General features: G+C 32.2%; 2 protein-coding genes across 19 annotated transcripts in view; one reads left to right on the top strand and one right to left on the bottom strand.

Moving 5' to 3' along the window:
* LOC127867975 (exocyst complex component 7-like) overlaps nt 1-14,386 on the bottom strand; it is a 166,145-nt gene that overhangs the window by 44,852 nt on the left and 106,907 nt on the right. The window lies entirely within an intron of this gene.
* The window catches only part of LOC127867973 (uncharacterized), a 67,681-nt gene that overhangs the window by 15,905 nt on the left and 37,390 nt on the right, over nt 1-14,386 (top strand). For 8 of the 9 annotated variants that reach the window (XR_008043826.1, XR_008043825.1, XR_008043828.1 and 5 more), the window contains exons 7-10: nt 813-904; nt 1,348-1,419; nt 2,559-2,682; nt 13,789-13,889. Coding sequence is in view for 5 of the 9 variants with exons in the window: in XM_052409508.1 (XP_052265468.1) it covers nt 813-904; nt 1,348-1,419; nt 2,559-2,682; nt 13,789-13,889 (389 nt within the window). In the remaining 4 variants the exon portion in view is untranslated. The remainder of the gene's footprint in view (nt 1-812; nt 905-1,347; nt 1,420-2,558; nt 2,683-13,788; nt 13,890-14,386) is intronic. The other variant, XM_052409506.1, reaches the window with a different exon arrangement.

Consider the following 14,386-nt stretch of genomic DNA (forward strand, 5'->3'; position numbering starts at 1 on the left):
GTGGTTACACACTTGCGTTAGAACTCTGTGGTCGTAAATTGAAAATCAGAATAATCTCTTACCTACTGATTCTAATTATAAGCGCCTCCCAAAATTCACTTAACGTGCACCTATTAGAGGTCCCTGTCCATGTAAAGAAATAAAAAAGCTTGCTAAAATAGCATCTGCTATTTTTGAATGTATATAGTAAGTTGGTTAAATCCATCATTTTATGCAAACACATTTCTTTAAAATATCCCCTCACCTAAATATACATGTATAGCAAAACGGTTGCATACAGCATCGTAACTGATGTTATGTATTACGCGATAAATGTCTTCCATTCTAGTCAAAAGTTATCAGACAAAACTAAAATGGGAAATTACTTACATGTTTTCAAGTAAAAAAAATCCCTATGAATTTGGAAGTTTTTATATAAAAAAACTTTACGGACAATACTCCCGAATCTCTTTTGCAAAAGCGTCAAATGAATCATCCATTTGGGTTGTGTATTGATTTAGAAATCGGTCTTGGTGTAAGTACTTTTTTACTGGGAAGGCTGCAAATCAGAAAATCCGAAAAACTATTACTTTTCGTTCGCGTTGAAGTGATGACTCCTGTTACAAAACAAGACACACCATGGTGTGCATCTCAATCTTCGGTCAGGTCCGATACGAATTCAAATCAAATCATATTAACAACACTCTTAATTCCTTTATAACATATTACAATTTAATTTAACAACGAGTAAATTTACCTAAATGTAAATTTACAGAAATATTTATTTTGTTCGACGGTTTTGTACTTTATCATAGCTTTAGTTTTATGTACAGTTGGCGCTGCCTCGGGTCCAATGTGCATGGACTGTTCGAGACTACCTTCCCCTAGCGACTGTAACCACGTAATCAAGTGTGCAGAACACGAGGTGAGGTACAACTCAGTTCAACTTATACAGTATGTATCTGCCGTCCAAACTATAGACGAACAATAATGTTGCCATTACTAGTAAAACACCATCGACTGTTAATGTTAATAATTCAATTGCAGTTTAAAGAAATCTGATTTTATTAGTATTTTGGTATCGGTTTGGAAAATAATTGTCAACATCAAACACCCCGTATTTGTTCAACATATGATATCCCCGGGTATACTAATATACAATGAAATCTTAAAGAGAAATGCTCAGTCCTATGGAAATGCTGGTTGTGGAACTTCTTTAAACTCTTAGTGCAAATAGAAAAAGACTATGCACTTTTGTTCGTAAAAATTGTAATACAAATTTTAGTATAAAGTCCTTCTATTTGATATCTAAACCGTTAAACAACAAACATGTTTCTACTTACTCGTTAATTTGTTCCGTCAATTTAGGTTTGTCACGTGACCCAAATCTTTTCCGGTGGAGGGCATCTGTTCTATGATATGGGCTGCCAGGCTACGTCTGTAAGTAACGCATCAAAACAAATGATCTATGACACGGGATGCCAACACACGTATGCCAGTAGCAATATGTTAAACATGCTTGTACAACAAAGATCAAATCAAAGCGCTAAAGAAAATGTAGTAACATTGAGAACACTATCAAATCGGATGTTATTAGCACAACAAAATTAAAATAAACATTTGAGAAGACTGCGTCTTTACGCAAAAATATCGATGTTCGTACACTATTAAGCGCAAAGCAACCTACCGGTATGCATTTTCCGGTGATTTTAATATAACTACGACCGGGAGACTTATGTAGTATTATTCGAAAACCGTTTACCAAATAAAGAAGACACCGTATGTAATATAAATTCAAATGTATCGAAGCACTTCACAAGTAACATTATTTTCAAAAAAAGGATTTCTAATTAATTGTAATTCAATGTCACAGTAGGAACATGCGCATTAAATATTGAACAACGTATTATAATACAAAATAAAACATGTATGTACAATCTTAAAAAGAATATGACTTGAACCCGGATTAAACTCACATATCAGATAGTCAAATACTCACGTCAAGTTGCAAACATTAAAAGGGGAACACAACCGAGCCCGAGACTGTATATGAAAAGAAGTTGTATTAATGGTGGTATAGCATTAAGGTTATCTGTAATATTACTAGTTAAAGTAGTATGAATGTTCTGTACTTGAATCTACTATCACAATTAATGCATGGCGACAAACCATTGATACCCTATCAGAAAAGACACATCTGAATAACATTTAAAACAGAAACCAACGTCATGATAACTAACACGAATGTCTAATAATACGTTTGTCGATATTACATAAAGAAAGAAAATAGTTTTTAAATCACTTAAATCCATTGGCGAAATCAAACTTGTGGTGTAAACTAAGCCTTATTTTCATCTTGTGGAAAAACAATACACAGACTCAGTCAAGACACGGCATTTAATTAAGTATCGTGAAGTAATTTGATGTGTTTGTCGTTGTGTATTGTTACTTGTCTTTGCTTCGCACTCCAAAATGAAGCATCTGTAATTGCTCGTTACACAGGTTGTTTTCTTTGCCACGATGAAACGTTTTCCGTATTCATCATTTCGTCAATGGCAATATTGTATTTTATTTCAAAGCGATGCCCGAGATCAATCAGGGCTCACAACTCCACGGTCACTCGGCGTACCAATGGGGACAACGAGACCTGCATTGAGTGTTGCCAAGGCGACTATTGCAACCGCCAGGGATGCGGTTCACAGCGTAAGTCAAGTAATGACGTCAACAATTGTTGAACAGATAATCGTTAATATCACTGGGGGCTGACTAGGCCAAAGCGTAGTCCGTTTGTCTACGACGTCGGGTCTATGTTTTACTACGAAACATTGTGTCAATACACTACTTAATCGGGCGAGTTTCATCTTTTGTGGTATTTATGGATTAGAGAACGGAACATCCAGTAATGGTATGTACTTATTTTCAATATCAAACTAATTACAAATGCGCGTACATTGATTTTGAGCTAAAATCGAAATATTTTTATTTGAAGTAATGCATCAGGTGGTTATTATGTTAAAATAGCCAATTACAGTAACTTAACTCTCATCAAACTACATGTTACTTTGATACATTGTACATTAAACATTTTAAAGTAAAAAACAGGTTACAAACATATATTTTAATCAATATTTTAATCAGTCAAATGCTTTGTTTCAAAGGAAATTACAAGTCCCTTTATGTATAGGTTTTGCACAGAGTATGTATTGGTTGTGAAACGAACTACAAATATAATGTATAGGTTACTCAACGCATTTTCATTCGTATATACATACATGTATACTGTCAGACACATGATAATGCCTAATACTACTATGCAGCCTTTATTTCTGATAACTGGGTCACAGTACACATTTCTTAACACACCAGCACTTAACGACACATAGATCAATATGGAAATTGTAAAATTGTGTCAATTAAACACAGTTGTAAACCTTAATTGCATTTGTTAAATTGAAACTTGACTTCGGTTTGAAATCAGCGGTATATTTCATGTTCAACCGCATAAACCAGACACATGTCGGAACATAATTTGATGTAACAGACCTATGAAATGTTATTATGCTTAAATTCAGAGTTTTGTTATTACAAAAGCATAATCTTACCTGTTTAAAACCCAACTTTTCCACCAATCTGTATTTCGATGGCATGTGTATTGACACTATATTTCGTAGTAAAACATATACCCGACGTCGTAGAAAAACGGACTACGCTTTGACCTCGCAGGGACCTATACAAACAAAGGGATGAGACACTCACTGAACCGAAGAACAAGCTATCGCGTTGTTACGCAAAAGGGAACGAGACTTGCGACCCAACGAGACTTCGCGCTTCGAGGCAAATTTTAACAGCCGCCATTTTGACAAAGCGAGACCGTGACAAAGCAATCGAGAAATAATAAGAGTACAAATTAACCAAGTGTTGCCAACACAGAAGTATTCATTGCAAAGGTTTGTTGAGTTTGATACATCTTATTGTTTCATTTGTTTTCGACTATGCTTTGTATTTACTTATAAAACAACGGTGGGTATTTTCACCAAATCATGCGTATCATTGTTTATACTTCCATAATCCGAGAAACGTGTGTCGTGGCTTTTTTCAAAAGGCTTGGTCAAATAAAGCTCTATACTATTGTTTTTTGTATTCTTACAAACGTTACATTTCAACGCATTGTGTGATGCTAATTTTATTTGTATTGTTAGCAAATTCATGATTTTAAATGAGCACAAAGGCAATACAATTTAAGTCATTTTTTAATTTTTACCACTATCAGTTTCATCAACATATGTCGTGGCTCTTTTTGAAAGGCTCAGTCAATACTAGCCCTATATTAATCTTATGGGTATCTTTACAAACATTACATTTTAACGCATTGAGTGATGCTAATTTTATTTGTATTATTTACAAATTCATGATTTTGAATGAGCACAAAGGCAATACAATTTTAGTCATTTTTTTATATTTTACCACTTTCAGTTTCATCAACATATGCCGTGGCTATTTTTGAAAGGCTCAGTCAATACTAGCCCTATATTAATCTTATGGGTATCTTTACAAACATTACATTTCAACGCATTGAGTGATGCTAATTTTATTTGTATTATTTGCAGAGGCATAATTTTGTATTAGCTCAAAGATTATACAACTTTAGTCATTTTTTATTTTGTAATCACTATCAGTTTGATCAACATATGTCGTGGCTCTTTTCGAAAGGCTCAGTCAATACTAGCCCTATATTAATCTTATTGGTATCTTTACAAACATTACATTTCAACGTATTGAGTGATGCTAATTTTATTTGTATTATTTGCAAATTCATGATTTTGAATTAGCACAAAAGCAATACAATTTTAGTCATTTTTTTATTTTTTTACCACTATCAGTTTCATCAACATATGTCGTGGCTCTTTTTTGAAAGGCTCAGTCAATACTAGCCCTATATATATCATGTTGGTGTCTTTACAAACGTTGCATTTCAATGCATTGTGTGGTGCAAATTTAATTTGCATTATTTGCAAAGGCATAATTTTGTGTTAGCTCAAAGATAATACCATTTTAGTCATTTTTTTTATTTTGTAATCACTATCAGTTTGATCAACATATGTCGTGGCTCTTTTCGAAAGGCTCAGTCAATACTAGCCCTATATTAATCTTATGGGTATCTTTACAAACATTACATTTCAACGCATTGTGTGATGCTAATTTTATTTGTATTATTTGCAAAGGCATAATTTTGTATTAGCTCCAAGATGATATAATTTCAGTTATTTTTCAATTTTTTTAGTTAAACGTGTTATCAACATATGTTGAGGCTTTTTTCAATAGACTCCATCAATAGTAGCACTATTTTGATCATGTTGGTATTTTTGCAAATGTTACACTTCAATAAACTGTGTGGTGCACATTTTATTTACATGAATTGCAAAGGCATAATTTTGTATTAGCTCAGAGATTATACAATTTTAGTCATTTTTTTTTTTAACCAGTCTCGGTTTTGAATGTGTATGTCAATGCTCTTTTCAAAAGGCTCGGTCAATAATTGACCTATGATAATCATGTTGGTATCTTTAGATATGTGACACTTCAATGCATTGTGTGTTTCACATTTAATTTGCATTATTTACTAACTCATAACTTTGTATAAGCTAAAGGACAATACACATGTATAACTTTAGTCATTTTTTAATTGTTAGACCGCTTTCAGTTTTGTATACATATGTCATTGCTTTTTGCGTAAGGGCCAAGGCTCTGTAAATACTAGCCCTATATAATTCATGTTGGTATCGTAACCCTTTCAGCGCTGGAATCAAACTTTAAAGGCCTTTGCAAACTGTTTGGACCCAGATGAGACGCCACAAAACGTGGCGTCTCATCAGGATTCAAACTGTTTGCTATTCTGAAAGTATTCTGTGAAAAAAATCTAAGAAAATGCTAATTTTAGAAATTCAGCAGACAACACTTTAGCAGACGACAAATTTCCCAGCATGCTAAGGATTAGCAAATTGTACACTTCAGTGCATTGTGTGGTGTACATTTAATTTGCATTATTTGCAAAGTTCTTGATTTGTATAAGCTCAATGATGATACAATATTAGTCCTTAATCAATTATTTAAAAAAAACAATTGAGATTAACATTTGTCTCCGCTTTTTCTTAGGGATTGATCAATACAAGCTCTATTATTGTTTGTGTTTGTACCAATGTTACATTTCAATGAAATGTATGGTGCATATTTTAAATGCATTTTTTGAAAAAATGTCTGCATAGGAAATCCTGAGGTGGAATTTTCAATGATATTTGCTAAGAAGAGATTTCATTTCAACAAAAAATGTCATAAAAGTGGAAAGTGTCGTCCTTATTAGTCTGTGCGGACTGCACAGGCTAATCTGGGACGACACTTTACGCACATGCATTATGCCAAGTTTTCTCAAAACACGAGACATATAATCGTTCTCATTCACAGAATGTTTGGCCATTTTTTTTAAAATATAAATTTAATAACTATTATTCTAGAAAAAAAAATAGAAAAATTGCAAAGGTCATATTTCTTTATCATTGGAGAAAACATTTATTCTGAGATATTTTCAAGAGTTTGTTTCCACATTGTTAATGCTTCTATTAAGAATTTCTGAAATGTGTAGATAATTGTTATTCAATTAATGCAAAAAATCGGAATTCTTACATAAATATTTCAATTAATTTTATTAATATGTTGATACAACTAAGTACATTTTTATGTCCATCTGTCTGGTCGTCTGAAATTCCGTCACACTTTGCGTTTAGGTTTTGCGTTAACGTTTCGAAAAATGTGGAAAAAGGTGGCATAGTCTATTAGTCTTCCTATGGTGGCAAGCCATGTTTTCAATAAATGATGGTGACTGTGTAAACATTTTATTAACTGATTTTTAGAATATGTTTTGTTTTATGCTTTTAGAATGCCTAGAAAACGCAAAAGAGGATCCCTTACGGTGAAACGCAAGTACCACTACATAACATCTGAACAGCCAAAGGAAGAAAACCATGTTGCCAGTGAACCCCTGGTGAACATTAAAGCTACAACAGATTCTTCTACCCAGTCAGAAAGTGAAAATGTGCAGTTCACAAGTGATCATAGTTATGCTATTGATGAAGACTCCACATATGAGCTTGACTCCTTCCAGGAGACAAACAATGATACGCCTGAAGCTGATGTGATGGAATGTAGTTCAGGGCTTCTAGAAATGGAGGTGGAGACGACAACCTTCTCAGACTTTGCTGTGGAACTTAAACTGCAAAATTTTTCATCTCAGTTCGTTGTAAAGGAATTAGAGCAATCAATTCAAATGTTACAGTTGTACGCAAATGACAGTCTGACAGCAATCAAGTTATCGGTTGAAATTAAGAGTGATTTTACGTGCTCTGTCTATGTGCATCGGAAATGCATTCCGAGATCTCACCAAATATGGACTGGACTGCCACAACATATCAATCGCGTTGCTTATGTTCTGGTGTTATAGGAAAGACTGTTAAAATTTGATGTCTGCATAGGAAATCCTGAGGTGGAATTTTCAATTATTTTTTTTTCGCATAGATAGTCGATGTAGGGATATAGATAAATGAAATTAACTAGTTTATATAGATGGAGTTATTAATTTTACTTATAGATTTCTCTCTAAATAAAATGATTGTACTTTATATACTCTAAGGAACCATATCGCTATACATAAACTATAGTTTTGCTTTAGTATAGGTTGTCAACACAGGGATTTTACTTATACTTAACTACAATTAAGTGTAGCATAGGTAGAGGTATATCATACAGCTTTTACATTGTCAGTATTACTCAATTCTATAGTTCTAAAAAAAAAATTACGAATGAAAAAACAATGCAAGTATATACTTTATGCAGTTATATGCAGGGATCATGTTTTTTTCTTATATGTGTCCTAATTTTATATTAATGTATGTAATTCTTGTTTAAAAAAAGTCATTTAATAATTATATTTTTCACTTATGAACTTTGGTACAGACAGGTCACTATGTATTAACAATATTAACATTCTCACGAAAACATGTTTATTCCTTATATTGTAAAAGGAACTTTTTCGAAGTGATGCATGATTTGTATTTACTTCAAAAGCATGCTGTTATTGTAAATGTAATGTAAATGACGATTAGCTTAACATGCTTAAGTCAGAATAAACTTTTATGTTCTATTAACTGCATTTAAATCTTTGTCCATAATTTTGTTAAAACCATTCTACAACACGTTTTATATTCATTTCTTTGAAAATAATTAAAGGAATAAAACACTAAACTCCTTTGTACACACTATTTAGTAGTAACTGTAAATGCCTGATTCAATTGTCTCATCATTATTACACCGTATCATGTGTCCACTGTTTTGGATATCTTACTTGCATGTGCGAGGATTTGATTTATTAATGTTGTTTTATATATTGATTGTTCGAGATATATATGATAATAAAACGAATAAAACATGAGTATATATATATATATATATATATATATATATATATATATAGAACTACTAAAACACGAAAACCTTTCTTGTTTTTTGTTTGGTTTGTACGCAAAATGCAGAACTAAAAAAATGCATCCAATATTTATTACCTCGTAAATTCTGTTAATGTTTTTTTATGACATGACCTCGAAATCCTGATACACTTTTATACTCCGCACCACAAACAGGACAAATATAGCACAGCTCTTTCGTGCTTGCTTGCGATTTATTGTTTGCCTCATCATCAGTATAATAACCTTATACCAAATCTAAATCTATGTCGTCATCCCATGAAAGGAAATTTTTATGTTTAGAAGACATTTTCAGTAAATTCCATGAATTCCAACGTTCACTATGACTTAAGGGAGTCCAAATAAATATTAAAATGACATTCGAAAATTTGCTGCGTCGGAGGTTAAAAGAACAATTATACATTTTGAGTTGTTTGCACTTAACATGTCTTGATAATGTTGCTATTTTTTACAAAACATGGTAACATTTTAATTCTATTAAAAGACCGGTCTTTTTTACATGCACATACGTGCGATAAACAACGGCAATTTAACCCTGGCGAAACAACCGGCAATTAATATTCATCAAAGAGTCCGATAATTGGGTGCCCATTTGACATACTGCGTAATAATAAGACTAATTAATGATTGATTTTGAGATCAACAACGCAACAATTAAACGAATAGGTACTTGTTTATTTAACATAATATAATTTGAATCCGAAAAAACGTAACGCGTTAAATAAGCGAAATCCCTCGCAATCGATATCGTGTAGCCGCATTATCGCTACACAGGGACCAATCGATCGAGATTATCAAATCTCGCGCACCGGTTTATTATCGCTACACCGGGACCAATCGATCGAGATTAAAGTATAGGTCCCTGATCTCGCGCACCGGTTTATTTTGCGTGCTGTAACGGGATATCGCGAGGTTGCTAATCCCTTTGTTTGTATAGACGAGTTAACGCGTGACGTCACACGCACCTGCAAAGTTTAGACTCCGCCCACTGGTTGGCAAAAAGAGGTGGAATTCTTATAAGCGCATATAGAAAAGGTTGACATTATCATCGTTTTCATTGATACTCATGAACTGTATCAAATATAATTTTACTATTTATGTCTGAATAAAACATAAGCATGCGTGGAAATTCATTTTTGGAACGATTATATTGTTGTTATTATTTGTGTTTACTAAAAACGAGCTATGGAGTGGAACGTACACTATCTACGAGCTCGTTATGTGGTTACCACAAAAATCTCTACTAAACGCATCTTCACGTCCATTTTAGATACAAAATTTCAAAAATGGAAATTCTTTTAGAATAAATTAAATTTAATGAAAAAACACAAATAAGGATGAAAACAAACATCAAAAAGATCGCTTTTTGTGCGCAACATATAGTAACTGATTTTAATCTTAATATATCTGTACAGACTTACCTTGTTACACAACAAATAAATTAATAAATCTCATTGTTTTATTTAATTGTGCACACCAATTTTGAAACTATTATCTCGTTATGATCGGAGACTGCCCAGACAATTACACAGAAAACATGCCGGTGTCATAAACATAGTGACCAATACTTTAATTGGGTCCCTGCATAGACCACATGTGGCAGACTTTATGATACCTCCATGCCATCTCTTGGCATATTGAGCAGTCATATTGAGCAAGCCAAATATTAAAGCCAAAATACGTAACATTTGCTTTAGTAAATAATTTAACATATTAAAAAAAGAAGATATTTGTCTGAAACGGATTAACAAGAACATGCGTATTTATATGTAAGCCAGTTTAATCATAATAATACAGTGCTTTATAACTTTAAATTTAAAATATTGTTCAATATTACTGCTACACAATTGATGTATTTACCGCGGGTACCGGCAAATGTAAACTCGTCAATTTAGTGTAAAGATTGTACGTTCTTGCATTGCACGTAACACCATCATGAAACCAAGCAATCACAATGGATAAACAATATTTGTGTAAAATAAATTAAATTAATATATATATTTATCATAAAATGCTAGATTGTTAAATGTATCACTCCTTATTACTTGTTAAGAGATTTCAATATACATGCAAAGACAGTTCAATTTGCACAAGATGCAGGTTTTATTTTCATTTGTATATTAAAATTTATTAATATTGTAATTCAATGGAAACGAAACGAAAATTCATTCTATGGAAAAGAAAATTACCACAACATTTAACGATTGTAATGTATTCCGTTTTTAATGGCTTTGTTTTATAATTGATCAAATGCGCCTCTTATAATACACTTTCGATCGCTGATGAGCAATAACAATATCCACACCGTTTATAGTTATAATCAAATTAATATATGTTTTATAAGTTTTTAAATATCATTTTTTAAAGTCTTACTTTAAAAAAGAATACGGCTAATTTATTGTTTTGTTGTGTGGTATTGTCAGTATTTAGTCTTCCGACCACGTTTTAATTACTCTGATGCTAATAACTAATTTGTATTTTTATAAAGAGGAAATTATACATATGATGATACATTTATTTATTGGTACTAAATATGATATATTTGCACTATTGTATAAGAGTTGTAATGTTTATTTCGGATTTTTTATCGTTTAATTGACTAAACAAAAGCCCTTTATACATGTTTTACGTTACTGTAACCAGTGTTTTTGCCAACCAGTCAGTGCGCATGCGCGAAAAATCCCGAATGTAAACAATAACAATTAACTCGTCTATAGGTCCCTGGACCTCGTTAGCCCCCAGTTAATATCCCATTAATAGTCTTGCAAGTCTTGAACATTTTAATTATTTCCCTTTACTGAGAAATAAGTTTTATTTCCCCGAAACTAAACACAAATCATTTATATACTCTGTTTTGCTAATCTATTTATTTGAATCGCAACGCTGCGATGTACCGGTATATGCGTTTTATCAATAATGCTTTGCTAAGTGTGATGCTTGACTAACCATCTAACAGGACTTAAACCTAAATGATTTCCACTGGCAGTTCTAAGGTATTAACCCGAGCGTTGAGAATGTCAAACTTTATAAATATTTTCTCTCTGACGGGCGTTTCTTGTTTGATTTATTGTTTAGCAGTCACATAAACAACCAAGCTATGTAATATGGATCTTTTACACCCAATATTGATGCTTCATCTTGTTGAGCATGATGATGATCTGGAATATTAACAATATAATGCTATGATGCTATAGTCTTCAATCTTTTTGTAAAACGAAGAGATGTAGTTGACACTTGAAGTAATTTCATTTCATCGTTCCTCAAAAAGTTGTAACTTTGTTGCTCTAGTCTCCTTCCTACCATTGAGTAATTCAATGGTAATTAAATTGAATGCGTTTTAATTCCCTTTTATTATTGTTTAATTTGAGTTGCAATGCTATGAGGCTAAATTTTATTTACACTTATATTTATCATGAATATTGCTGGGCCAAATGTGAGGTTTAGCACTCTAAAAGCGGTTATAAAGCCCAATGCTTTGCCTTGACCGTTCCAGTGCGGTGAACACAGCTTTATTCTTCTATGTTCTGTGTTTTTTCGTACTATTTGGGCTATTGGTATCTTGCATTAAATAAAGGGCCAACACATTGTATAAAATAAGAATGCAATACTGCTCCAGCAGCTGGAGTTCCACTTATTTAAATTGTATTTTATGTTGGGTTGCATGTTCTGTCCTTTATTATAACATGATAAATGAAAAATGAAACTTGCTGACTTAAAGAAAAAACTTTCATATGTAAACAAGAACTTATCTCATGATAACATTTTGCGGAGTTTTCTTTTCATGAATTGAACATTTGTATTAAACGTTGATTGAACACTTGACTGCACAGTTTTGATTCATTTGAGTACCTTGATATCATACATACAAACATATCGGCCCTCCGCAGTCGTGACAAAGAATTCATACATGCGATGTACTACCTTTTTAACACATGTGCATAGCATTTCACAGTTTTGTTTACATATTTTATTTAAAGATTACAAATGCATAGATACACAATATGCACTTAACGCAATATGTGATGCAATCAGAGATTAAAAAGCATATGTAAAACATATAAAGTTATCTATATAATGGAAGTCAAGGCTACGCAATGAACATAGGTTAGTAAAGTGTTCCTTAACTATGCAGATGTAAGGAAAGCTTTTACCTTGTACACAGACTTTGAAGCTAACGCATATTGTTTTGCTTTTATTTACAATATTCTGCAAAAGCATTCACGTTTAAATTTTCCTGTTTATTAATATACTATTCAATGTAAATATATATTAATTTTAGTAGCATAAATGAGGTTTTAGCAGAAGTATATCTTTGTTGGAGATAACGCAAGATAACAGTTTATAAATAAATGCTAAATGTCAACATACCTTTGGTTTCATAGGTTGTTTGTAAATTTACTTTGGAAGCTAAATACATTGTTAAATCATTTAATTAGGTAAACACTTTACGTATAATGCATGTAATTTTATGCATAAAAATTACAAATCTGCATAGAAGCAAGAACTTGTATAATTTGACATAGTTTTTAAACTGTTTAAGCTTACTCTATAGTTATGATACTTTCGTTTATGTATTTATTAAAATCCTCAGTACTATATTCATTTTTTTTTGGTTATAAGTAAACTTATAGTAAGATGCAATTGTATTAAGGTAACAAGTTCGTTCAGATATTTCACTATCATCTTCAGTTTGAATTTATATATATTGTGTTTGATATTACCTTGTTTATGCTAGGCTGCAAACATACTTAGCTGGCTTTTCACCTTGAAAAGTCCACTGAAATAGGGATTGTATCATCATTTAAAATGTGTGACCTAATTATTATTTAATTTTTATTTCAAATTTTCTATTTCTCCTATCTCCTCACCTCAAAAATTCAAAAAGTTAATTAAGTTTAGAACTTACGAGGTTGCAATGACATTTTATTGATCCGAAAACGAATAAATGCATTCGATTCAACCAGGCGAATTAATACTTAAGGTCAGAACAAATTTTAATTAAAGATATAGTAAACGATTTAAAAAAAACACCTGTAAATAACTTTTTAAGATATTATAATAATATATATTGCGTTTGTAAAAATGTATTTAATTATCCAGAATTGCTAAGAGATAACGCTTTGCATATTTCTTTTAAGATCCGTTGTTTTAATCCAGGTCGCGTTTTTTTCGTTCAACTCTTTTTCTTCATATTATGATTAATTTAGATTTTTCCAAACAAAAAAGCGTAGTAAATACTTGCATTTAATAACAGTTCTTACTATAATTATATTTCCAGCTATACCAGACGTCACCATCCGTGGACCGATTTGCTTTAAATGTGACGTACAGGAAACAATTGACTCCTGTGAGACAGTGGTCGACTGTGGATCGGACAACGTGGGTTTAATTTTTTCATTATATTCCAATTACATTTTATTACCAAATATATCATCCGAGTCTCGTCATGCACTTAAGTCTTCTTGCATATGCAGCAAGCCTAACTTCAGACCAGTCAGCCGTTTCGCAATGGTCAGGATCTACGCTGTTCTTTAAATTAGATATCGAAACCTCATAGTGGACATAGAGGGTAGCTTCGCTGTCCGGAAATGAAATTACACCTGTTTCTGCATAAATGTTATCAATGCAGTTATAATTTCAGCAATCCTATCATGTTTTTTAAATTGACAGTTTGTATTTAAAAAAGGAGCAGTACAGGCACTGGACGGTACATATTGTGGAAAGCAATTCCGACATTTTCTTCCGATAATACCAATGTTTCCGAATACTTATATTGTCCAATATGATTTAAGCATACCATTTCTTTAAATAAAGTTTACGGATATTTTTTTCTTTTATTATGGTTTAAGCATGATTTTATCTTCCAAAAGCATGTA

The sequence above is a fragment of the Dreissena polymorpha genome, chromosome 2, assembly GCF_020536995.1.
Source record: "Dreissena polymorpha isolate Duluth1 chromosome 2, UMN_Dpol_1.0, whole genome shotgun sequence".
Taxonomy (NCBI): domain Eukaryota; kingdom Metazoa; phylum Mollusca; class Bivalvia; order Myida; family Dreissenidae; genus Dreissena; species Dreissena polymorpha.